At 46.1% G+C, this 25,458-nt stretch overlaps 1 protein-coding gene across 1 annotated transcript in view; it reads right to left on the bottom strand.

The window, feature by feature from the left end:
- The window catches only part of SH2D2A (SH2 domain containing 2A), a 277,897-nt gene that overhangs the window by 50,158 nt on the left and 202,281 nt on the right, over positions 1–25,458 (bottom strand). Inside the window, exons 4-7 of the mRNA XM_078671386.1 lie at positions 24,274–24,363; positions 21,364–21,529; positions 5,574–5,801; positions 2,560–2,787 (exon numbers count right to left, since the gene is read on the bottom strand). Coding sequence (XP_078527512.1) covers positions 2,560–2,787; positions 5,574–5,801; positions 21,364–21,529; positions 24,274–24,363 — 712 coding nt within the window. The remainder of the gene's footprint in view (positions 1–2,559; positions 2,788–5,573; positions 5,802–21,363; positions 21,530–24,273; positions 24,364–25,458) is intronic.

Here is a 25,458-nt window from a genome sequence, read left to right as displayed (position 1 = left end):
GAGCACTGACGAGCGGCACACAGGCGGTGAGCAGCAGCGGAGCGGCGGAGTGGCGAGGAGCACTGAACTGAGGAGCGGCGGCTGAGGTAAGGCTCCGGGGGACAATGTCGGGGCAGGCGGGGGTCGGGGCACGCGGCGGATGGGGAGTTACAACAAAAAGGCTCCGGGGGACAATGTCGGGCCAGGCGGGGGTCGGGACAGGCGGGGGACCCTCTGGCATCATTGTGCTCAAGCTCCCGACTCCCGCCGGCCGCTCCATACTCTGTGAACTCCTACTCTTATCCCTGCAACCTCTGCTCATCCTCGCCTCAATGCAAACAGAGCGCCAGAGCCCCACTTACCCAGAAAGCTTCCCAGTGCCTCAGGCGCTGCTGCTGGCCACCACTGCAACACTGGGCCTCTGGCATAATTGTGTGAGGTAAGCCTCCGGAGGACTATGTCAGGGCAGGCGGGGGTCGGGGCAGCCGGGGGACAGGGCGGACGGGGGCCCGGGCTGCTGGCCAATGTTGGGGCAGGCGGGGGTCGGGGAAGCCTGATTGCTCCCGGACAAGGTCGGGACGGGCTGCTAGTATACTTATACACCTATATCGACATTACACACCAGCACACATCCTATCCACTTTATCTATTTATATAGATAGTAAATTATACTTAGTGTATTATAAAATCACTATTACAAGTATACAGGTATCCATACAGTCACGCATACAATCACTGAGTCTTATGTAAACTTATTTATAAACAACAACTGACACATACATTGCCTTTTATTTTTCTACTTTGTTGGACATGTACCATTAAGAGAGATATTTGTTCATCACCACACCCATAAAGATATTCACTCACCCAAACAACTGTTATAACATGTAGTCTTAACGTCATATACCTACTAAATCAACTATTCACACATTTTTGGGCAGTCACACACCTCCCACTGAACCACATACACATTCACTCTCCCATACAAATACTCAGTTAACTAATCAATAACTAATATAGACTTTCAAATAGCTAGTAACCAACTGGAGAAGTAGTTTTTACAACAACTGACAAAGTGATGCAGATGTTCACACAGTGTAGTCACTATCCAATATATTTAGAGCGACACTTTAAATTAGTCAAGTAAACAGTCAATCACACTGCTACTAAATCCTCCATCCAGATATTTATATTTATATATCCACTAATTCTTCAATGTAAGTTGCTATATATATATATATAATACATATTTAAATAACGAAGCAAACCACATTCACTGGATGATTTCATCAGTGATGTCATTTAAGATGTCATCAGTGATGTCACTGACCATGTCATGAATGATGTAATATGTGACATCATCAGCAGTAGATTGCGGGCGCGCAAGATATAGCTAGTACAACTAACTATATCGAAGGAATTTCAATGGTTTTGTACAAGTGAAATGTCCAGCTAACTATAACACCCCTAAAACCTACAGTTTTTTCCGTGAATTTCTAAGGTTTTTTAAACGCTAATTCCTAACTATATCAGGCCTGAAACCTATGTTTTTTTCAGTGAATATATATATGTATATGTGTGTGAATTTATATTTATTTGGGGTTTGCTAGGTAATCTGAAGAAGTTTTCCCATTATTGTTTTAATGGGTTTCATTTGTTAAACAAATAAGAAAAAAGTTGTTTCCGCCTTTTAAAATAAAAAAAAGTGCAAACACACAAGAGCAGGTCATACTTATTTAGTTAAAGTGCCTTTCTCATGAGTTATCTAAAATAAATATATCTCATCCAGGACAAAAAAGACAGCTATAGTCAGATGTCAGCTTTTCAAATTCTGACGTCTGCAAAGTAATTTTCACACAGTAGTAGATACCGGGTATCTCGCCTCAGTAATACTGCAGCTTTGTTGAAGCATGAAGACATCTGTGGGGATTCTATTCCCCTTAGAATGATTCAAGAATTTGAAAGACCAATACAATGCAACACATGCAACCTAAGATTGCAGAAAGGGTGATTTCTGTGCTTTTCTGCAGCACACAATTGATCACAAGTGATTATTATCATCATACAGTAGCAATTAGCCATGGATCCATGGCAGTCCCTAACTACAAAAAACATGTTTTTTGCACACTTTTAGTCATTTGCCAATTATGTTCAAAGCTGCTATATTCTGAAGTTAAATAGATTTTCTCTGTCCAATTGCCCTATTTATTGTTCACTGGAAGGATTAAAATAGCTAACCCTGTTATCGTAACATAGCGGGCATCTATCCAGATTATAGATATTATTTATCTGGAACTAATGAAACTCGGTCTTCAAATTCAAGAATAAGAGTGTTAAAAATTATCACGCGATCTTCATGATAACTTTTATTTTTGCCTCACCCACCTGAAAACACCATAAACACCACCATCATACTGCGCTTTACCGGTTTCTCCATGCGCAGTCATGTTCTCTTTGGAGGTGATTCTAGTCTCCAGGCCTCTTTCACTCTCATTGGTCCCTGTTACAAGACCTTGGACATCGGTTTGAAAATAAGGTAATCTAGCTCCTAACTTTGCCTGCAGTGTGATAGTGGCATACCTCTTCTTCGAGTTTCGCAGGGTCGAATGTATTTGACTGCTTTGATGATGCAGGAATTGATGGATGAGGAGTAGGTTCTGTTTGGTGTGCTGGTTGGATCTGTTTCTTGACTTTTGAGTAGGGGTGACGGTCTCCTTTGCCTGAGATGACATTACTTTGTGTAAGATGGGCATTTGGTACCTCTTCTGTGTTCTGCACGACTTGAGTGCCACACATATGCACTGGTTTCTGCAAAAGTAGATGAAAACAAATCCTTAATGTGTGCTGATTAATTATGATTTCATAGTTTGTTAATTATATGCACCAAAGATTTCTCATGCATATGACTATATTTTCTTTACAACAGGTTGTATTAATTTGAAAGCTTCATTTGCAGTTTAGTTTCCTCTTGATAGCATTTCCAGGCCACCATTGCATTTATTTCCCTAATCAAACCTTGAATGGCACACATATTGTTTCTGTAATTTACCTTCTAACCTATCAAAAAGACTGTTTGCTGTGAATTAAAGAAAAAATTTAGATTACTGTTTGGAAGAGGAAGCCATGCAATTCCTGTCTACAGTTTTGAAGTAGTTTGTTGAAATGACAGACGACTTCTTCCTACCTTTGCGGAAGTTCCAAATCAAGAAGCAGGGAGTTCAGGGCGGACCTAAGGAATAGTTCAAAGGAAAATACCTGCCCCAGTCCATTTGCAAGTATTTCTGAGGCTTGGAAATACACTGTCATATATATGGAAGTCTTTGATTTCTTTGCTCACATTATGTGAGTTTGGGGCGTTTTACGACAAAAGTTGAGATTAAGACTTTAATCTCAATCCCGCCAACACATATCTGCAAAGACTATTAACTTCCAGAAGATCACCAAATAACCATGGGTGGACCCTGAGCTGTCCTCTGACTCTCCCATAAACAACAAAACCCTTGGAAAACTCCAATAGGCCTCCTACATAGCTCAATGAGACCCTGGTTAATTTCATACAGACCCTTACATAGCTCCAGCAGGCCCACAACAACCCTCCGAGAGCTACCACGAAATCCTCCAAAAGCTTCCAACGATCCGCGTGAATCCCCAGACTGAACGCCATGCGGCTCCAATAAACCCTTAAAAGTCCAGAAGCAAACTCTTGCATTGATCCAACTCACCAGTCAACAGGCTCTCACGTGACACACTAGAAGAGCCTCATAACTATAGCCTGCCCTCAGAGGGCATGAACCAATCCTGGTAGCCATCCTTCTAGGTCTATGCTCCCGTACTATGATTCAGCCTCCCCTTCACTCTCATGAGCTAGCCCTTTACAGGGAGGATTAGATGATTCCCTGCCAGAAAACTGTATAGAAAATAGTGCTGAATGACGCATTCTACTATTCCTATTTGCAGCTCAGTTGGAGAAAAAGCAGCGGCATATAGTGGCAGGTCTGAAGGGGAACGGGTCATTTGGTCTAATCCTTAAGGGTCTGGCATGAGGTCCAGAAGGAATATCGCACTGTTGCAGCATATCATGTATGTGCCAGATGAGACGCTGAACGCCACATACAAGACAATGAATGCACCATTGGCTTCTATTTGGTTGCTAGAGAAACAGTGCTTCATGATGAAGTGTTACGCACTCAAAAACACCCTTAGAAGTTCCTTTTCCCATTTTAAAACCTGCCGGTATATACTTACCCAAGGTGTTACTGTGTTAGCTATCAGAATCAACGCTTTTATATGCCAGGGTGCTACAGAGGCAGAGAGCATTTTGGCCAGTGCTCAGGCTGTTCTGGAGGGATCCGGATCACTTATCCCTAAGTAGGCCAGGGCTGGCTCTAGGGTAAACCCACAGTTCCCACTGGTCCTGCTGGGTGCTAGAGATGCTTCTAGGGGTGGTGCATCTTGTCAGCACCATCATATTACTGGTCTAACAGTTTCAGACTCAGACTCTTGATTAACTGATCAGGATACTAAAACTGCCACGTCACAAATGACTACATTACCCCTGAATAGAATATGGGTGCACCCACCCTAGCCCAGGCTACCATGTGTGCCACCTCCATTACTTTCGATTGCCCTTACAGACGACAGTCCAGTACTTTCTTCCCTGTGCATTGGCACCACTCTACAGTGTATGCGCAATACATTGCCCAAGTGAGCCCTCAGTCATCGGGGCTAAGCTGAGTGACTAAAAGTAGGTGTGACCCCTTTTCAGGGCTTCTGTTCCGAAACATATCTGCAGGAGAGGAGAATGGGTGAAATAAAAACAGACAGTAGATAATAGGACTTTTTGGGACTTTTTATTTCCTATTTTGATGCTGAACGTCATCACAATTTGTCAGATACCAGATATTGATGAAAGGTCGATGAAGATTCACTGAGTAGCCGAAACGAACTCTACACATCAGTAAAGCGGCATCCTTTAGGATGCATACAAATCCCAAAAAGATTCACTTGTGGAGGATACACATACTTTGCTAAGCAGTAATGCTGGGTACACAAGTAGCCCCTTGTCGAGGAGAAACTCAAGCTTCCAACCTAGGCTTTGCCAAATAAACAAGGACGTGTAGGAGAAATTTGAAATCGATTCTCTTTTGCGGAACGTGAGTCATTTTCTCTTACTTTCATGGCTTCCAGTGCTTAGTTTGAAAAACTTAAGAGCAGGAACTGAAAGTTTTTCTTGCCAACCCACTGCCGAATGCCATGTCAAGGCTGCTGAATACCAAGGTTAACTGGCATTGATTTCACCATGTCTCTTTCTACCACCTCCCTACACTTCCAGCCTCTTTATCGCACTCTTTCAAGTTCTTATTCATCTTTACTTTCTCCCTTTGCCACTTTTCCTGTCTTTCTGTTTCTCCATGTTCTGCATTTTTCTCCCCTGCTCTGGGTCACAGTCTGATGATTAAAAGCAAGTTCCAGTCCTCAAACAAATGAGTGTCGGTGCCCAACACCTGCAATTGACTGCATAAAGTTAGCCCTGAAGTGATAATACTACAGGTATACAAGCCCTCTAGCCATGACCACCAGTTGAAGTGTCTTACCTCATCTTGGACGCTGGCTGGCTTGTCTTGATTTTGTTGCTTCAAAGACACAGGAGCTGGTATAGGAAGAGTAGACGCAGGCTGGGGTTCAAGTCTTATCGGCTTCTTGACTGTGGTGTACGGGTGAAGATCTCCTTTGCCTACAATGACCTTGCGTTGGACTTGATGAACATTTGTTATCTCCTCCTTGATCTCCCGTATTTGGGTGTAATCAGCACATGCTGGCTTCTACAAAAAACATTTAAAGAGGGCTTTGGAATGGTTTAAGTGAATTTGATTTTGGTGCTGTAACTTTAAAAAGGGAGATGATTTCCTTTTTAAACATTTTTATTTCACTACATAAGTCACTGGTCGGTAGTTCTTGATTATATTTCCATTCCTACCACCACCACTTGTAGTTGTTTCTTAAATTTGCCTTGAATCATATGTGTACTGTATATCCGGTTGTATGATGTTACAACGCGATCTTTTAGATCGCGGTACATCACAACACATCTTTTACAACGCAAGTTGTTACCACGACTTGCGCTGTAGGGTGCTGGACTTAGGGATAGTAAGATTTACTATTCCAACTCCAGCCTACGTACAGTAGGGAAGGTGTTGGAATAGTAAATCTACTATTCCTTAGTCTAGAGCGCCCTCCAGCGCAAGTCGTGGTAACGACTTGCGTTGTAAAAGACGCGTGGTAATGGCAGCGTGGTGTTTTGACCGCGTTGTCATGGATGTTCCCCGTATATCCAATACACTCCCTCACTAACCCATTATTTAGGCATCCTGAAGACAAGAAAACAGAGGGAAAGGAAGGTGTCCCTCAACCAGTTTCTGAATTATTTTTCAAGGAACCTGGGCTTATATGGAATTGCATGTCCGCCTGCCTCCTTTTTTGGGGAATAGGCTTAATTGAAACATTATTTAAGATAATGAAATTACAACACCATCACACAAATAACCCCACATAGCCTCAAAAGACGCATCAATAGAGCCCCACAAACATATCCAGAGCTGTAATCCCTAATAAGACCCCTGCACGGCTTAAACGGAAGTTTATAAATCTGCAATCAGAGCTTTACAAACCAACAATGATTATTTTTCAAATGTATTCTGGATTTTTTCCCAAATTGTTAAATAGGTTTAGAAAATCCGACCAAATCAGTATTTGAAAGGGGCGTGTTTAGGGCATTTCTTCCAAATACTGATTCCTTATGGTATATATAGAACACTATCAGTGTTACAACAAAACCTTGATTCAGCCCGATATTAGTATCTCCTTAGATATGGCTAGAGATGGGGATACCCTTGTTTTTACCCACGTATCAGAGTACAGACTTATAATTGCTCTTAGCAAGTATGCGTGGATGCCCCATTTTTCCAGCTTGCCCCATAGTTTTTCTCTGTCAATGCAGTCAAAAATCATTGCAAAGCCTATAAAAGCTGAGTATGGTAAGTTGCCCTTTGACTTAACTTCACAGTGAATTAGGAGTGCTAGAGCTAGTAGGTCGTCTTCTATACTGCATCCTTTTTGGGATCCCATTTGGTACAAGGACACTAATCCTGTTGGAAACCCAAACTTCTAGATCTTTGAGATAGAGTTTAGCAAAACCTCTCCAGCTGTTGGGAACTTCATTAGCATTATGCAGGACCTATATATCCGAAGAAATTATCTGACAATATTGGGATTTTTGCTTTGTAAAGTGCTGCTGAAGTTCCAATAGAACCAGTTGCACCGCCACTATAAACGGACTTCAATGTTGTGGTAACCTCAGGCACTGCCTTGATTATTTCAACCTTGCTTGAGTTGAGAACCTTCGTTGTCACTTCAAATTCTGAGCAGCTGTTGATCGCATATAGTTGTGTAATGTAGGTGGACCATTCAATATGAGGAACACCGTTTATCCCACCACTCTTCTCTTCTTATATTACTTTTTTTAGGCCGAGCCTATAGCGGCAGCGCGCGTGCGCTGCATGCTTTGCGAGGCATGCAGTATTCAGTATGGCGTGGAAGCGACACCCACTCTCCGCCCATCTTAGCTTAGGTCCTAAATGCTGCCTTCAGATTGGTTTTAGGCTTGTTAATCCCTCCTCATGACAGCCATGTCGTATTTTATATCCTTCCATGGCTACTGGCCCCTTTACTTCGAAAACTATTTTCTTCCTGTGCCTCCCCCCTCCCGCAGTCCGTGACTTCTCGACCCATGCGCCCCCGCACTCCCGTTCATGCCTTCTCGCCCGCCCGCACTCCCGTTTCCAATGCAATAGGTCTCGTGTAAATGTGAGTCCTATTGCATTGCAAATGCTTGTTTTCTTTTGCCTCAGCTTTCCTGTTCCGAGCACTGCTGCTATCATGGAGGCCATCTGTGTTGACTTTGCTGTCACCCCCCTCCTGCCCTATATTGTGTTGCCTTTAGTCCCATTACTGTTGTCAGTGTTAACTTTCTTCGTTGTCCGTGTTAACTTTTTTCCCGTCCCCTCCCGTTCTCCGTGTTAACTTTGTTCCCACACCCATCCCATTCTCCATTTTAAGTCCTGGGCCTTTCACTTCAATGGGTGTTGAAAGTTAGGCTGAAAACCGTCAACATTATCGGCGCCCTCTTGCTCTCCTTAAACCTTTTGTGCGCGTAAAACAGCCGCCATTTTGGACACCATGGCTTACCTGCTCTCGCCGAGAGCCAGCGCGTCTCTCTCTCTCTCTCTCTCTCTCTCTCTCCTAGCTTCACTGGCAACCCCCTGCTTGCACCTGCCTTGAGTCATAAACCCCTCTTCGGCGCTGCTCTGCCCCAGGCCCTCATCCTGTACCCAGCGCGACACCTCCCTGCTTCCCCGTCATGATCTCCGGCCCTTTTGATGCAAACCCCTTTTCCCCGTGTGCCCGTTTGTCTTCCCCGTTCCCAGGCCGACACCTAGCTCTGCCGATACCAATCCCTTGCCCCTCCCCATACAATAGAAAGCTTCCCTCCTCAAAGGACCCCCGAGATGATCAAAGCCCCCCCCATCCCACGAGATCCGATCGAAACCCGCACACTCCGTGAATCGGCGGAATACCCAGCTGCGCGATGATCATCACCTGTTGTGAACGGGGCGGGGACTTCCACTGTAACCTTGCGTGGGAACGGGCTGGGAAGGGGGGGATTCTGAGGATGTCTTTCCGTACATCAAAGTATCAACGAGAATGTGTTACATGTAATAAAGAGATAAACTTGTGTATAAGAGGCCAGGCCTCAGGGATGCAGTTAGAGCACCTCAGAACGATACCTTCTGTCCGTTTCGTTGTGTTCTCCTCCGGAGAAAATAAAAACCTTGTTTCCTGCCTTCCAGTCTCCAGCGCCTGCCTCTTCAATAGTTTAACTTCTTTGTGGGTTCAAGAGGCGACACCGCCGGGCAAATACTTAAGGATCTTATATTCTGGTTGGTAGTGCCCCCCCAGTTGTATTTTTCCACAATTGGCGTCCCAAGCGTGGGGCCCATCAGCGACCCATGGATCCAGTGGGAGAGGTCCTGACGACAAAGTGAACGACTGCAACGATCGGGAACGCGTCTGTCCGATAGACCCTCGTCTGACAGCCGATCATCCGAACTTCACTGGTTCCGAACAGACCTCTCTCGAGTGATCTACGGTCCTGACTGGGAACCATCAGGAGTGCCGCGAGGATAACGAAGAAGAGAGGACGATCGGGCGCTGGATTCGGAAGTCAGGAAACTGTCCATGCGGTCCGGGTAAGGTCGTGTTACCACGACAAGTTGCGAAAAAATTGCTTGATTGCTTGTTTGTTAAATACTAGTATTGCTCTTTTTGTTTATTTGGAGATTCACTGTCTGCAAACGGAGAAACAACAGGCTCTCTCTTTGCAAGCAGTGGAGGATAGGTAGGGCAGACAACCGTGCTTATTTTTCTCCCCCACTCAATAATCACCTGAAACTGAACTGTTGTTCACAAACTATTGTTTCCTGGAGATTCCCTGTCTGCAAACAGGGAAGAGACCACCCTTTTTGCAGATAGTGAAAAGGGTAGGTAACGCAGATCTTTGCGGACCTACTCATTCTCCCCATTGTTATTTATCGGTCTTTGGTTATCTTGATCTATGAGGGATTCACTGTCTGCAAACGGAGAAACAACGGGCTCTCTCTTTGCAAGCAGTGGAGGATAGGTAGGGTAGCAGCCGTGCTTATTTTTTCTCCCCCACCCAATAATTGCTTGAAACTGAACTGTTGTTCGCAAAACTATTGTTTCCTGGAGATTCCCTGTCTGCAAACAGGGAAGAGACCACCCTTTTTGCAGATAGTGAAAAAGGTAGGTAACGCAGATCTTTGCGGACCTACTCATTCTCCCCATTGTTATTTATTGGTCTTTGGTTATTGTGATCCATGAGGTATTCACTGCCTGCAAACAACGTAGAATAGAAATATTCTGTCTAGTCTTTGCACCTAGTGATAAGATAGGCAGTGCTGACTTTTTAGTCCCTCGTTACGAGCCGTCATGTCTGTCTTCTCCCCACTGATGAGTAGCCTGTTTAGCCCGGACCGCCTATTAGAGATGGACCATCCAGCCCCGCTGGAAGGCACCCCTAATAAGGACATGTTCATGAAGCATGGATTGACCGCTATAGCCTATAGTAAACTATGGCATAAATATACAAAAAAGGGTCAAGAAAGTCAATGGCCCCTGATAGGATCCTTCGATGATGATAAAATAAAAACGCTAGAAACCGCCCTGGGTAAAAACAAGACAACACCTACTATGCTTGACAGCTTCGGCATGTGGCGAAAAGAAACTGAACAGCGTAAAAAGAAAACTGAGAGTAGGTTGGAAAAAGAGCTGCAAAAAGCAGCCCACCTAGCTGCTCAGAAACTAAAAAAGGAGATAGAGGAAAGAGAGAAAGCTAAACAGAAACTAGAAAGGGAAACGCCAAGCCAGTGTCCGGTTAGAACCCCCTCCATGCTCTACCCTGACTTACCCTCGAAACGACAAGCCAATGAGGACCTGCTGTTAGGTCCTCCTATCATCTACATGCCCCCTCCATATGCCCCTTCTCAACCCTTGGCGCAGCACGCGCCACCCCCAGGTACAAGCGAAGGTACCGCCACAGCGTCAGCCCCAATAGCCTCTGTGCCAGCCGAACCCCATGTATTAAAACCCGCATCAACAACAACGTTAGATGACCATGAGACTCGAGGGGCTGGCCCTGCAAGAACAAACAGACTAGACAAGGATGAGCGAGCGGGGATCGACAAAATAGCGAGGACACTGGTAGAAAGGAAGGATGATGAAGAGTACATCACAGATATGTTCAGCTCGTATACAGGGAGTCACAGACGACATTTTACCGTACGACTGTGTTATCATGTCTTGAATGCATACGAGGACCGATATCGAGACAAAGGTCCCGAGAGCCTAAGGACTCTGTACCGGAAGGTCGATATCGGGGATGAGGGCGAGTGTGATGTGTCGGACCTCCTTACGCGTACGCTTGAGGTTTTCCGCCACCTCACTGAACGAAAGCCAGGAGCTAAATCCGCAGCCCCCGTAGTGACCGAGCCACCAACCGAGCAATCTAACACCATGATGCCGATACGTGAGGCTGCCCCTTACTGGGTTCCCCCTCGAGGTACAGGGACTCACGATGATGCAAACAACCAAGATGCAAAGGGAAGGGTAGTATACAACTGGGTCTACCAGCCATGGGACCGGCAAGAGATACTGACATTCCGGAAATCTCTACCCGACCTACGTAAAAACCCCACTGCCTTCTATACTGAATTAGGTACAGCCCTGGGTTCAACGATCATGACCCTGGCTGACATCGACTTGTTCTTCGGGTTATGTCTGCCAGCTGATGTGTGGAAGCAAATCCGGAAAGTCGACCACCTTGAGCTGTTCGGACACACCTGGTCACAACTCGATGACTTGGACAAACAACGGGGACCAGGACAAAAGCCGTTGAAATCCATTCTAGACCTCCCAGATAAAATCGTAGAGAAATTAAAAACCCTAATCCCAGAAAAGAAAGTGGACTGGTCGATAGTAACAGCCTGTCGCCAAAAACCCCAGGAGGATGTATCGGAATATTTCTCCCGGTTTGAAACGGTGTTCTCCGATTACAGCGGCCAGGACATGACCACTGCAACCGGACACCATCTGTTTGTCCAGAATTATGTTAAGGGCCTATCATTGGACATCTCCCAGAAACTACAGGCCAGCGAGAGTAGTTGGGCAGCCTCCAAACCTACAGCGATTCTCCAAATGGCCCAATATTATGAGCATCAGAAAAATGAAAACGATAGGGCGACAGAGAAAAAGAAGAAAGACTTAAAAGAGAGGGTGATGATTGCCAAACTGCAAGGGGTGACTATAGGACGAGACCAATACCGGGGAAACTACCAGACAAACGTCCCTAAGACTGCATTTCCCCAGGACCGCACTCTGACTCCCTACAGTGGACGCACAGACCTTAGAGATGACCAGTGCGCTTTCTGCAAAGGGACTGGCCATTGGAAATCCCAGTGCCCAGTTCTCCTGGAAATGATCAGGAACAGAGACCCCAGGGATGTAGCAAACGGACCGAGACCTAAGGGACCACAACGAGGGCCCCCAAATGACGCAACGAATGACAGATCAAGCAGACCAAATACGTTCGATCGACCCAGACAGAACCAATATCAACAATCTGACTATGACGACACTCACACCTTTGCATAGGACAGCCAAGGGCGAGGGAGGGATCCAGTCGAGCTCTATGTTGACCAGCAGGGCCCTTATGTCACAGCTAAGGTCCTGGGTACCAAGTCTCCATTTCTGGTAGACACTGGCGCAACACGTAGTGCGTTATCTAAACGACTGATTCCAAGGGCACCCTTGTCTGGCTCACTCATAACATCGACAGGTTTCGATGGAACGCCCTCCACCAACCCTTTGTCTGCCCCGATTCTCTTTGACGTAGAAAACAACACCACCGACACCACGTTCTTGCTTTCCTCCAATAGCCCTGACGCCATTATGGGACTTGACTTACTGAAACACTTCCGAGCGACGATTAGGTGTTCTCAAGATGGAGTTCGAGTGTTTCTTTACGACAACCCCGTTCTGCTTAGACATTGTTCCCCCCGACACATGTTTTCCATCACCGACGTCGACGCGTCCCTGCTTGACACTCTACCTCCGTATCTGTGGGCCAAAGCGGATTCGGACGTAGGGCGTATGTTAATTGACCCAGTGCACATTACTGTCCGACCAGACGCAACACTCCCAAAACTCCCACAATATCGGATATCGCCAGAGGGCGAGAAGGCATTGGTAATGATTATCCAGTCACTGATAGACGCAGGAGTGGTAGAGGAAGTGGTTAGCAACGTTTGCAACAGCCCTATCTTGCCCATTATCAAGAAGCAGGGAGAGGGAGATGAGAAAGCATACCGTTTCATCATCGACCTCCGAGAGATCAACAAAGTGGTGGTACCCCAGTACCCTGTGGTCTCAGACATCACCACCATCCTGACCTTGATTCCATCCACTGCCACCACCTTTTCCGTCATCGACCTCAAGAACGCATTCTTCTCCATCCCCATCCACCCAGACAGCCGATATCTCTTCGGCTTTACCCTAAAATCCCGCTCATATAGGTTTTGCCGAGCCCCTCAAGGCTACACGGAGAGCCCTAGCATCTACAGCCAGGCCCTCAAAAGGCAACTAGACCAAGTCCGGTTACCCGACGGGGTGGTGTTGGTACAATATGTCGATGACATCCTTTTGGCAGCCGACACCACCCCTCTAGCGGTTACCGCCACCATTCAACTCCTGCACTTCCTTGCGGAAAATGGCCACAAGGTCTCCAAGAAGAAGTTGCAATTCTGCCTACCCCAGGTCACTTACCTGGGCCACCTTCTGTCCAAAGATGGAAGGAAACTCACCCCTGATCGAATCCAGACCATTCTAGACACCCCTGTCCCTAAAACCCAGAAGCAGGTTCGCTCCCTATTAGGCCTCACCTCCTTCTGCCGACAATGGTTGCCAAACTTCAGCCTCGTTGTAAAACCACTGCTCTCTCTCCTAAACAAAGACGTCCCTTTCCCACTCCCTTGGACTCCTGAGTGTCAAACTTCCTTCACGGAACTACAAGATGCCCTTTGCTCAGCCCCTGTCCTGGGTACCCCTGATTACAGAAAGCCCTTCTCCCTTTTCACTCACGAAAGGGAGGGGTGCGCTTTATCTGTCTTGACCCAGGCCATCGGTCCTAAACAACGACCGTGCGCTTACTTCTCTGCCACTCTTGACCCTGTCGCCAGAGCCTTGCCTGCCTGCCTTCGAGCTGTAGCTGCTGCTGCAGTCTCTATCCGACAGAGCGAGGGGATTGTACTCTCGAATTCCCTCACGGTACTGGTACCCCATGCAGTCGACACCCTCCTGAACCAAACCAAGACGCAACACCTGACGAGTGCACGACTGACTGGATACGAACTGACCTTGCTTGCCCCCCATATCACCCTGAAAAGATGCACCACACTGAACCCAGCAACTCTGTTACCCTTGCCAGAGAACGATCCCAATGTGCACCCCGTACATGACTGCGTGACTCTTACGGACGAACAGACCAGGAGTAGGGTCGATCTCAGAGACACAGCTTTCCCTGACCCCGACGGGGAGTTGTGGGTGGACGGTTCTTGCATCAAACTCTCCGATGGTACCACTTCCGCTGCCTATGCAGTCACCACGGCTCGAACTGTAGTAGAAACAGCCCGCATCACCCAGCGATCTGCCCAGGCAGCGGAACTGATTGCTTTGACGAGAGCCTGCATCCTGGCAACAGGAACCACGGCGAACATTTACACCGACAGCCAGTATGCCTTCGGGGTGGTTCACCATTTTGGGCTCCTCTGGAGGGAGAGAGGATACTTGACCTCACACGGCACACCCATTTTGCACGGGGATTTAGTCTCCGCCTTAATCGAAGCTGTCCTCCTCCCCAACAAACTTGCCGTTATCAAATGCCAGGCACACAAGAAGGTGACAGACATTATTGGACAGGGAAATGCACTAGCTGACATCACCGCCCGAGCGACAGCTGAAAATAGAACGACAACACATATGTACGTGACCAGGTCACAAGCAGAAAACTGGACTGACGCCAAGGACACAATTAGAGACATACAAACGGCTAGCACACAACACGAATTGACTGAATGGGCACGGGTGGGATTGAAAGACGATGAAGGCTGCTGGCGGACAAAAGACACGAACAGATGGTTGCTACCTGATTCATACTTGATTCCCATATTAACCATGGCACACTCCCCTGCCCACATAGGATCAGCCCCCATGATCGAACTTGTCTCCAGGGTTTGGCACAATGACAAGATCCCAGATTCCGCCAAACGCCTGGTCCAACAATGCTTAATATGCCTGCAACACAACCCCGGGAAGGGAACTGTAGTACCCCGGGGGGGATTTGGGGTCCCAAACCACCCATTTGAAGTCCTGCAGATGGACTACATCCAGCTAGACAGATGCCAAGGCCTGAAATATGTACTCGTCGTGGTGTGCGCATTTAGCAAATGGGTGGAAGCATATCCAACCCGTGACAACACCGCTGTGGCCACTGCAAAGGTCCTGTTAAAGGAGTTTTTCCCCCGTTATGGCCTCTGTCGTGTTTTATAGAGTGATAATGGCCCCCACTTTGTAGCCAACGTTATCCAGCTCATCCTAAATGGGCTGGGTATCAAACAGAAATTCCACGCAGTCTTCCACCCTCAATCTGCTGGGCTTGTCGAACGACACAATGCCACACTAAAGCTTAAACTGGCCAAAATAGTGGCTACGACGGGCCTGAAATGGCCAGACGCCCTCCCATTGGCATTGCTATCGATGCGCTCTACCCCCACCCGACATCACTTAACCCCTTATGAAGTTGTCTTCGGTCGACCCATGAGCGTCTGGTCTGCCCCGAAACCAACTTCCATTCATGACGTTCCGGATGTCCTAATGTCTGATTATCTGTACAAATTGACTGAAACTTTGTCTGTCCTTCATCAGCAGGTGCAGCAGGCCATCCCCGATGCTTCCAGGGGTCCGGGTCACGCCATCCAGCCGGGGGACTTCGTGCTGATCCGAAACTTTCAGCGATCAAAGAGTTTGGAACCCCGGTGGACGGGCCCCTGGCAAGTGCTGATCACCACTCGGACCGCACTTCGAGTGGAGGGGAAGAAACACTGGCTGCACGCTCATCACTGCAAGAAGGTCTCTCCAGCCCTGGCCACGACAGACACCGTCAACACCCAAGAAGAGCTCCTGAACCAGGACCGACCATCGTTGAACTGCTACCCTGATACAGAGACACTTGAACTTTCAAAACATCCTGACCCCACTGTGCCATCTCGAGAAGGGTATTTCCTGCGTCGAAAGGAGGGAGCTTCGGCTAAGTAGGCCACGGACTAGGTTAGAGGATCTCAGAACGGTGACCCAAACTACCAAGGGTTACCTGGAGAGAAGCTAAAACTAAGTCTGTGGTCCTGCCCACTACCGAGCACCTTGAAGACAAAGATGATGGAAGCGCCAGATAAGAAGATGATGGAAGCGCCAAATAAGAAGCCGACGGAGACAGCAGGAAATACCCACTACAGAAATCCGAGAATAGACAGGCTCCATAGCTCAAAGACAATTGCACTCTTCATCGTAATTCTCCTCTGTTTTCTCCTCATGACTACGCTCTGGATTATGGAAGAACATGCACCTGCTCACGAAACATTCCTAACCACTGCTCAGCCTACCACCGTGAAGGAACATTATCTAATTTCGCTCTCTCCTCAACTAAGAGAGAGACGAAAGGAGTTTTGGAACAACTCTTTCGTGCAACTACTTCACCAGCACAATCTTGCCACCAACGCCACCAACTGCTGGATCTGTGGGTTGCTACCCCATGCCACTGGACATTCAATACCATTCATCCCTTCACCCTTCTCCGTCCACGGCTCCTGCCTTGCCTGGCTGATCCTCTTGCAAGAGAGCTATACGGACAATGCCACCTCCAGCAGAACTGCAGCACATTCTCCTCATGGGGCCGGGCGAAACAAGACAAAGACACACTTCTGCCCGCTGACCCCCAGCGACTCGATCCAAATGGACATCCCGGCCAAAGAACGAATCGAAATGCAGGTGTTCAACAATCCAACCAGACCCACCTTCTCCTATCTGCGGAAACGAACGGCTGCCACTCTGACTGTGGCCCTGACGGTCATCAACGTCACAGGCCACATGTGTGTAGAAGGACTTGGGACACAGCTGGTGGGTCGCAGCGCTTGCCGCTTTACCAGAACTTTGGACTCCACGGATCCACCTTCCTTTGTGTCATCCCCAAACATGTATTTCATCTGTGGCACGAAGGCCTACACCTGGCTCCCCAAAGGCTGGGGGGGCACTTGCTACATCTCCTTCGTCCTTCCTCCAACTTATGTGGCCCCAGCGAATCACCACAGACAAAAACGAGCCAAAGACGTTGAGCAAGCCGACTCAACAGGGGCACAGTTCCTCGATGCTATGAAAGGACTCGTCCCCCTCTGGGGCCCGATGGCAAACAGCCGTGCCATCCGACATTTGACTCAGGCAGTCGAGACAACCATGAACATCACAGCGGGCATCTTTGCCAACAACACCGCCGAGCTCCAAGCGGTCCGTTTGGTGGCTCTTCAGAACCGCCTCGTTCTAGATGTGGTTCTGGCGGACCGTGGAGGAGCATGCCGCATTATTGGGGCCAGCTGTTGTACATACATACCGGACAACTCACCCTCAGTGTACAAAGCCATCGAACATCTTCACAGACTCTCTTCGGAAGTTCACCAAGAGCAAGAAGAATGGTCGCTTGGTGGTTGGTTCTGGGACACCGTCAAAAGCTGGGGCTGGAGACTGCTCACCATTATCCTGATTCCCGTAGTTGTAATATGTGGCCTATGCTTAGGAATTCAATGTTTGCCACCTATGTGTTCCTTATGTGCGAGTTGTATTTTTCCCAAAACTGTGGACATTGGAAGCGAACATATGAGGGCATTGTATGATACCGAAGTTAGGAATTTGATGAAAATTGACATTGAGTAAGCAAGTTGGCTAGATATGTTGAAAAGGGAGGACTGTTGAAAGTTAGGCTGAAAACCGTCAACATTATCGGCGCCCTCTTGCTCTCCTTAAACCTTTTGTGCGCGTAAAACAGCCGCCATTTTGGACACCATGGCTTACCTGCTCTCGCCGAGAGCCAGCGCGTCTCTCTCTCTCTCTCTCTCTCTCTCCTAGCTTCACTGGCAACCCCCTGCTTGCACCTGCCTTGAGTCATAAACCCCTCTTCGGCGCTGCTCTGCCCCAGGCCCTCATCCTGTACCCAGCGCGACACCTCCCTGCTTCCCCGTCATGATCTCCGGCCCTTTTGATGCAAACCCCTTTTCCCCGTGTGCCCGTTTGTCTTCCCCGTTCCCAGGCCGACACCTAGCTCTGCCGATACCAATCCCTTGCCCCTCCCCATACAATAGAAAGCTTCCCCCCTCAAAGGACCCCCGAGATGATCAAAGCCCCCCCCATCCCACGAGATCCGATCGAAACCCGCACACTCCGTGAATCGGCGGAATACCCAGCTGCGCGATGATCATCACCTGTTGTGAACGGGGCGGGGACTTCCACTGTAACCTTGCGTGGGAACGGGCTGGGAAGGGGGGGATTCTGAGGATGTCTTTCCGTACATCAAAGTATCAACGAGAATGTGTTACATGTAATAAAGAGATAAACTTGTGTATAAGAGGCCAGGCCTCAGGGATGCAGTTAGAGCACCTCAGAACGATACCTTCTGTCCGTTTCGTTGTGTTCTCCTCCGGAGAAAATAAAAACCTTGTTTCCTGCCTTCCAGTCTCCAGCGCCTGCCTCTTCAATAGTTTAACTTCTTTGTGGGTTCAAGAGGCGACACCGCCGGGCAAATACTTAAGGATCTTATATTCTGGTTGGTAGTGCCCCCCCAGTTGTATTTTTCCACATGGGGCTGCCAAATTCCTGCCAGCTCGCACAGCTGGCTACCTGGAAGACGCCGAAGCCATGCTGCAGGGCAAAAGCGAGAGCAACCTACTAAACAACATCAACATATAAGGCATCAGCGCACTTCATTAGGTAAGGGACGTAATGACCTGAAAAACCGAGTGACAATCCACCACAGATGTGAAATCATTCCCTGAGCAACCATTTTCATGTTCTCCTGCACATATGGATGTATAATAAAGTTAGCAAGAACCATCCCCGCTCCTGTTATGTTCTCTGGTCTTTACTGTCTTGCAGGCAAGCATTTTAGTTTCAGCGGCCAAGTGACATGACCAGGCCCTTAGGCTCCTCATTTATTTACCAACACATGTGAGCACAGGAGAGGCACAGGTCACAGAAATTATGTGCTTCATCTATATTTCGAACTGGGGATACTTTTTGATTATTTTGTATTCTTTTGTTGTTTGGATGCATGCAATTTGTCCCAAGAAGTGCATTGTACCATTTCGCAGGGAAATATAAATAAACCAAGCTTCTTCTTATTTTACTCCTTTAATAAATATTCTGTGTGTGTGTATGTGCAGAGGAATCCACAACCATTTTACTGTCCCGGCAGGCTCAGTCTCTGCATGGGTTGGTTGCCTTGCGAGTTAAGCTGCCACACATCATGCTATTGATAAATATATTTTTTTTAAAGTGTCTACAGAAAGCTTTTATCTAGGAACAATAGTTGTTCCTATTACTTTCTTTTGATCCTTGATAGAGTTATTTACAAGCCCCTTGCGCCACATTTAATATGGTAAATAGTGACGTACCGGCGGCGCAAGGGGCTTGTAAATAAGCCCGTAAATGTTTTTGAGGTTCTGAACACCGAATCTCCTGATACTCAGCGGCCAGAGCGTTAATGTTTTCTGAAGCACCTCGACTTGTCCATGCTTTTCTATTGTTTTTCTGTCTTTGTTTTCAGTTTCATTTCTGAAGACGTCTGGACGCCATTGATGACATCCCAGCAGTAAATGTGCGCACAATTTAAAAGCAATACCATTTCTAAAACAGTGTAGTGAAACCTTTATTTCCTTGGTATTGTAATTTAACTACCATTGTTTTACCATTCATGCACTGTGGCAAGGCCTTCTGTTCTCTGTCCTGTTACAAATAAAGCTAGATGGTGGGCAAAAGCGAGCATGATTTCAGGGAAGTATGGTTCTCCATCCCTCTTTTATTGTTCAGTTGTAAGTTCCAGTGGGATATCCTAGGCTACAAGCAGGAGCATTGGAATTTTGCAGCTGGAGATGAAAACATTATGCGGGAGGGTTGACTATATTATGCAGCAAGAAAAGCAAATCCTTCCTCAGATTTTGTTAGTATTACATAGTTATTTTATTATTTTTGCACATGTTAACACTTTCTGAGTGAAGCTCTCACCTAATTAGTACCAGTTTAACACCCAAGTACATTAACAAGCTACGAAAAGGTGACCAGTAAACCTTTGTGAAGGGCCTTCCACTGTGCGGAAACACTACGTTTGCACTAGAAACAAAACATTTCTTGTCAAAATCTGCAGATGAGTGTTTATGTGGCAAATACAGCAACTCTATAATTGTACGGGAAAACACCCTGGCTGCATAGTTGGTACAGGTAATGAATGAAGGCATTCTCACTATAATGGAGAAAATAGCCCAAGGGTAGGCCTGCAACCTCAATCACATTTTTGGACTTTCTATTTGCTGGCACTATTTGTATTCCTAAATCAGACTACATGACCCAATGTATAGTAATTGTATAGCTATTCAAACACTGGAGGCACAGCACTCAGGATAGTGTGCTGCATGGCTAAAAGCTTATAAGGTCCCAAAGGCGAGACTTATTGGCTATGCCAGTGCTTGTTTTACCAGTTTCCAGAATTTTCATGAGTTTCGTTATTTGGTGGTCTCATACAGGGTAACAAAATGTCAACAGGCATTCATTTTCAGCTGAAACATTTCTACTAAACATCTCTGTGGGTTTAGAATCCTTCAAAAAGGTTTTCTTTTAACACCTTAGCCGCGGTAGGATTTACCGCGGTGCGCTGAGTTTTTTTTAAACCTGCGTTACATGACGAGCTCAGCTCGTCATGAGTGTACGAGAGGTGTACCTCATGACGAGCTGAGCTTGTCATGAGCGTAGAAGGGGTTAAAAGGTCCAAGAGGCTTAGTGTTTGTGATTGGATGTGTAATGTTTGCACACTGCAAACACAAAGAGATGATGGACCGAGCGCTGAAACTTTTCAGACACTCACCCCCAGTCACAGATCTGGTTTGAATCCACCATCATTCTTTAGCTCACTCTGCCACCCCAGTTCAGACCCAGCTATATGCAAATCGGTCTTGACCCAGTGCCTCATGGGAACAGTCCAGCCCGAACTGCCAAGCCGGGTCTGCTCTAGACCGGAAACAGGCATCCTGGGACTGGGGGTGAGTGACTGAAAAGTTTCAGCGCTCTGTTCCTCATCTCCTTGTGTTTGCTTTGTTCGCCCTAAGTTGCCAGAGTATGCCCAGATGTGATTCCCTTGCTCACGTTGCCACTGAATTTGAGCTAGCCTGGCTGATGAGGTGTGTTACCCCAAAACCGGTCCCAGCATGCTTGTTTCCGGTTCAAGGAAGACCAGGCTTGACAGTTCGGGCTGGACTGTTCCCATGAGGCACAGGGTCAAGACTGATTTGCATATAGCATACAGGGCTCGTCCATCATCTCCTTGTGTTTGCTAATGTGTGTACCCTGCCATTAGTGATTCTGAGTAATTTTGTTCATATTTCCTACCTTGCTGCATACGGATGTCAGGAACTCATGGTAAGGCTCGATTGGGGAGGCTCGGTAGTGGTCAAGCAGGTCCTGCAGACTGGCATGGGAAATATCCTCTCCAAGGATCACATAACTGTTATCTGGAAGCACCTCAAGGAGGAAATGCCTACAACGCCCAGTACTCCTGGATTTAGACATATGCAATAGAGTAATGGTTAATGGGGTAGTAAACAATGTACAAAAGATGTATCAGGAACTGAAAATAGTATGATAGAGCTAACAGCTGCTCAGGAGCACATGCAAAGGAAATCATCAAGACAGCATAAAAAAACCAGTTTGGAGAGTAGACTGCCAAGAGTAAGCAAATGTGCACCGTTGTGAACAGACCCATCAGTAAATAGAGGCACAGCACAGAAGCTGATTAGAAGGAACATAATAAAGACAAAGAAGGGAAACGAAAATTATTTAAAAGACACAGACAACTTTGCAGTGAGCAAACCAACATCAAGGCAGTTTTATAGGAGTATTGAAGGGGGTAATCAGAATTAGAGCGAGCAGGAGTGTTGATATCAAAGAAAGGCCATGGTCAACAGAGAGAGGCCATGATCCTGTAATTGTATCTGGTGCTTTATTCACTCCCAGAGTAATCTCAGGTTATTAACACTGGGGAGATTAATATAGGTTAAGGTTTCTTGTATTTATTATTGACTTCGTCATCATTTTGGTTTCTTAATATTTTTTAATTTGATATTCATCTTGTTTTTGCTTTTATTTGTTTTTTTTTAGTTATGTATTATTGTGTTTTTTTCTGAACGAGGAAGATCTCTGTTCCACCCTTCCCGTATTTTTTTTAAATGGAATTTATTACCCATACCCACTTTCCCAAGCCTTACTTTTTTTGTTCTTGTTCCCTATATTGTTATGGAATTTATTATATTTTTACCAATACCCACTTTCCTAAGCCTGACGTTTATGGTTCTTGTTCCATGTATTCTTCCCTTATGTTATACCCCTCGACCAAATTAACCACCATCCTTAATTCTACCTTCTTGACATGTTGTTCGGGATGTTTTTCCAATTTTCGTCCCAATGTTCAATTTCCAATAAAATCACATCACCCCAATCATGAGAAACTATTTAGAGGCACTAGCTGGAACTGAGGTTTCAAGCCATTAAATCGGACCGGAATACATTTACTGATGCATTTGCAACAAATGAGGCACAGATTTTCCTAAGAAACACTGTGCATGCCCATAGTCAAAGTCTTCTTTATGGACCAAAAGAAACACATAAAGGCCGTCACCTGTAGAACAAGCTGTGGCGTGTGAAACGGTGCTCCAAAATGCCAACTGGTCAATGTTTCAGAAAGGAACCAAATCAGCACATGCCATTTAACCTCACAAGCTGCATCATCCTAAATGGAGCCAGTCTCCAGATGCTCACAGTTTAAGCCACCAATTAAAATGCAAATCCCAGGTGACAGGTTAGAGAATGAAGTAATCAGAACAACATTTTGCAATAGTTTTAGTGATGATTCTGGAGTCATCTCATTTAAATATTTTGTCCTATAGGGTACTTCAGGATGGCTTGGGATGACCTCACCAGGGGCCCGATGTAGGTAACCAAATACCTGTCGGCAATGGCCGAAAATACCGATTTTCGGCCGTTACCGACCAGTATTTGATGTTTTAGATGTAGGTAAATCTAGATGTAGGTGGCACTGAAAACAGTGCCACAGGCCCTTAAGAATTAGTTATTTACCATGAAATGCTAATTAATGGTAAATAAGGAATTCATGTATACATTACACCTGTGCCATGTGACACACATACATGCCCTTAGGGCATGTATGTGGCACACAAGTCACAATCCGGGGTGCAACAGGGTGTCAAAGTGACACCCTGTCCCCCTTGACAATTCGGTAATTTTACCGAATCGGTATTTACCGATTCGGTAATTGACATTGATTTCTATGGGCCTCAAGGCCCATAGGAATCAATGGCAATTGAATCCTACGATTCGGTATTTTTTACAGAATTTTTACCTACATTGGATTTACCGATTCATAAATACCGGTAAAATTCGGTATTTATGAATTGGTAAATCCAAATTACCTACATCTAGCCCCAGATCATTACAGGAATAGCCGAGCTGAAGTCATCGGATGACTTCAGAATGACTCCAGGATGATCTTCCTTTTTGTCTTGTCATCCGTTGCCAAGGACATAAAGCTCGAGGTTGTGCAGGAAGTAAATCACTAAGCTAAAGTCCCCTTGCTGACACGCACTGGCAAAATGAGCATCAGAAGTGGTGATGACTGATACATCTGAAACCACCTTCCTGTACAGAATGCTGATTAATAACTAGCAAAGGGTGAGAGAATGATAATTGAATAGTTTTGGTTTAGTATTACCCAATATTATTATACCTACTTTTGGGACATTTTCTCCTTCAACTTTGACAGCTAGGATGTATAGTCACTCCAGATTGGGGAACATCCTTTACAACGGTACCGTTACCACGCAGGTTTTACAACGAAAGTCGTTACAACGACTTGCGCTGGAGGGCGCTGTAAGATAGGGAATAGTTTAATTTACTATCCAACACCTTCCCTACTATCCACGGGGACTGGAGTTGGAATAGTAAATTAAACTATTCCACTATCCAGCGCCCCCCAACGCAAGTCGTAACGACTTGAGTTGTAAAACCTGCGTGGTAACGGTACGCGTTGTAAAAGCACGCGCTGTACCGTCATACATTCCTCTAGATTATGAGTTATTTGTGTTCAAACACACAATGAAAAGGAGAAAAAAAGAAAGCAAAGTGAAACATAAAAACAGAGGAGGAATCCTGACATGGTCACAAGATGGAAATGCCACAGGCACTTCCCACGTGCGCAAGCTGTATGTTTCACATGGTCAAACTCACCGGTACGAAAGGACGAATCCCACTTTACTTTCACAGAAGCGGATCAGAAAGCATCCTAATGGCTTATTGTGGAGTAACTCGTCTGCTTCCCTGTGTGATGAGCAAAATGTAAATGGATATGAAGGTTAAGGATGCTGCGGTATTCGTCACCTATGCATTCTTCATCCCAAAAATATTGTACTTTTTATAATGCCTGATTGCTTAATCTCCACCTTTGGTGCTCTGATACTGACAGGATTTTAGGCTTGGTCCCTTATTTCTTCAGCCATAACAATGTTACAAGGTGAAGTGGAGTGGTGACTAAGCTGGCACACACAATTGATTCTTGGGGCCATCACAAAGTTGTATAATAATACTGTAAATATTGCACTTTATCTTGCTTTTTAAACGTAGGCTCATATCTCAATGGAGGGCCAATATCGTGGGCCTCATTTACAATATTTTGACACCCTGCAGTGTAGCAAGCCTTCCTGCTGCACTGCCGTGCATCAAAAGAAAAGGGCAGGAATGCGCCGTATCTGCCAGTACCGGCGCACAATGGGCAGCCATGCGCCAACGTGGGCACCATGGTGCAAGGGTGTTTGCGTTGTTGAGATGATTGTTTTTGTACTGGCTGCATGGGTTTCGACCCATGTGCATGTTTCTGTCCTTTGCACGCATTACACCTTGGTATATGGACTATGGATCTACCATAAAAGAGGCATTGCCCAAAATACAGTGTTCGAAAAGAAAATACTCAAAAACACTCATTAGCAAATCTAATAGGTCTGGATGTCATGTGCTAATGCAGGCAACCAGCATCTCCCCTGTAACAGCTGCCCACATATCTTAAAATGACACCTTTAGTCTGTAGCCTTGTCTTCATTCATATACTATAACCTGTGGTACTAATTACTTTACATTACTGTCAGAAAGCCAAGTACTCCTAACTGGTACCCCATAACATTTGATTTTAGCTTATAACTACAAATACCAGCTAATATTAGAATCTACTAATACGAATACTAGCTAATACTAATTTGTAATTTTTTTTTACATTTCAGTATGAACATTTGTTGCCTTTTTAAGTCAGTTTTATACACTAGCAGGGTGTTGCCAAGTGAAAAATCCAGAGTTTGATAAACATCTGCATCACGGCTACCATAAGCGTTTTTATAGAGCCACAATTCATTCATTATCATATCA

Source organism: Lissotriton helveticus, chromosome 12 (assembly GCF_964261635.1).
Source record: "Lissotriton helveticus chromosome 12, aLisHel1.1, whole genome shotgun sequence".
In the NCBI taxonomy this organism is placed as follows: Eukaryota; Metazoa; Chordata; class Amphibia; order Caudata; family Salamandridae; genus Lissotriton; species Lissotriton helveticus.
This window is presented reverse-complemented; position numbering and strand designations above follow the sequence as displayed.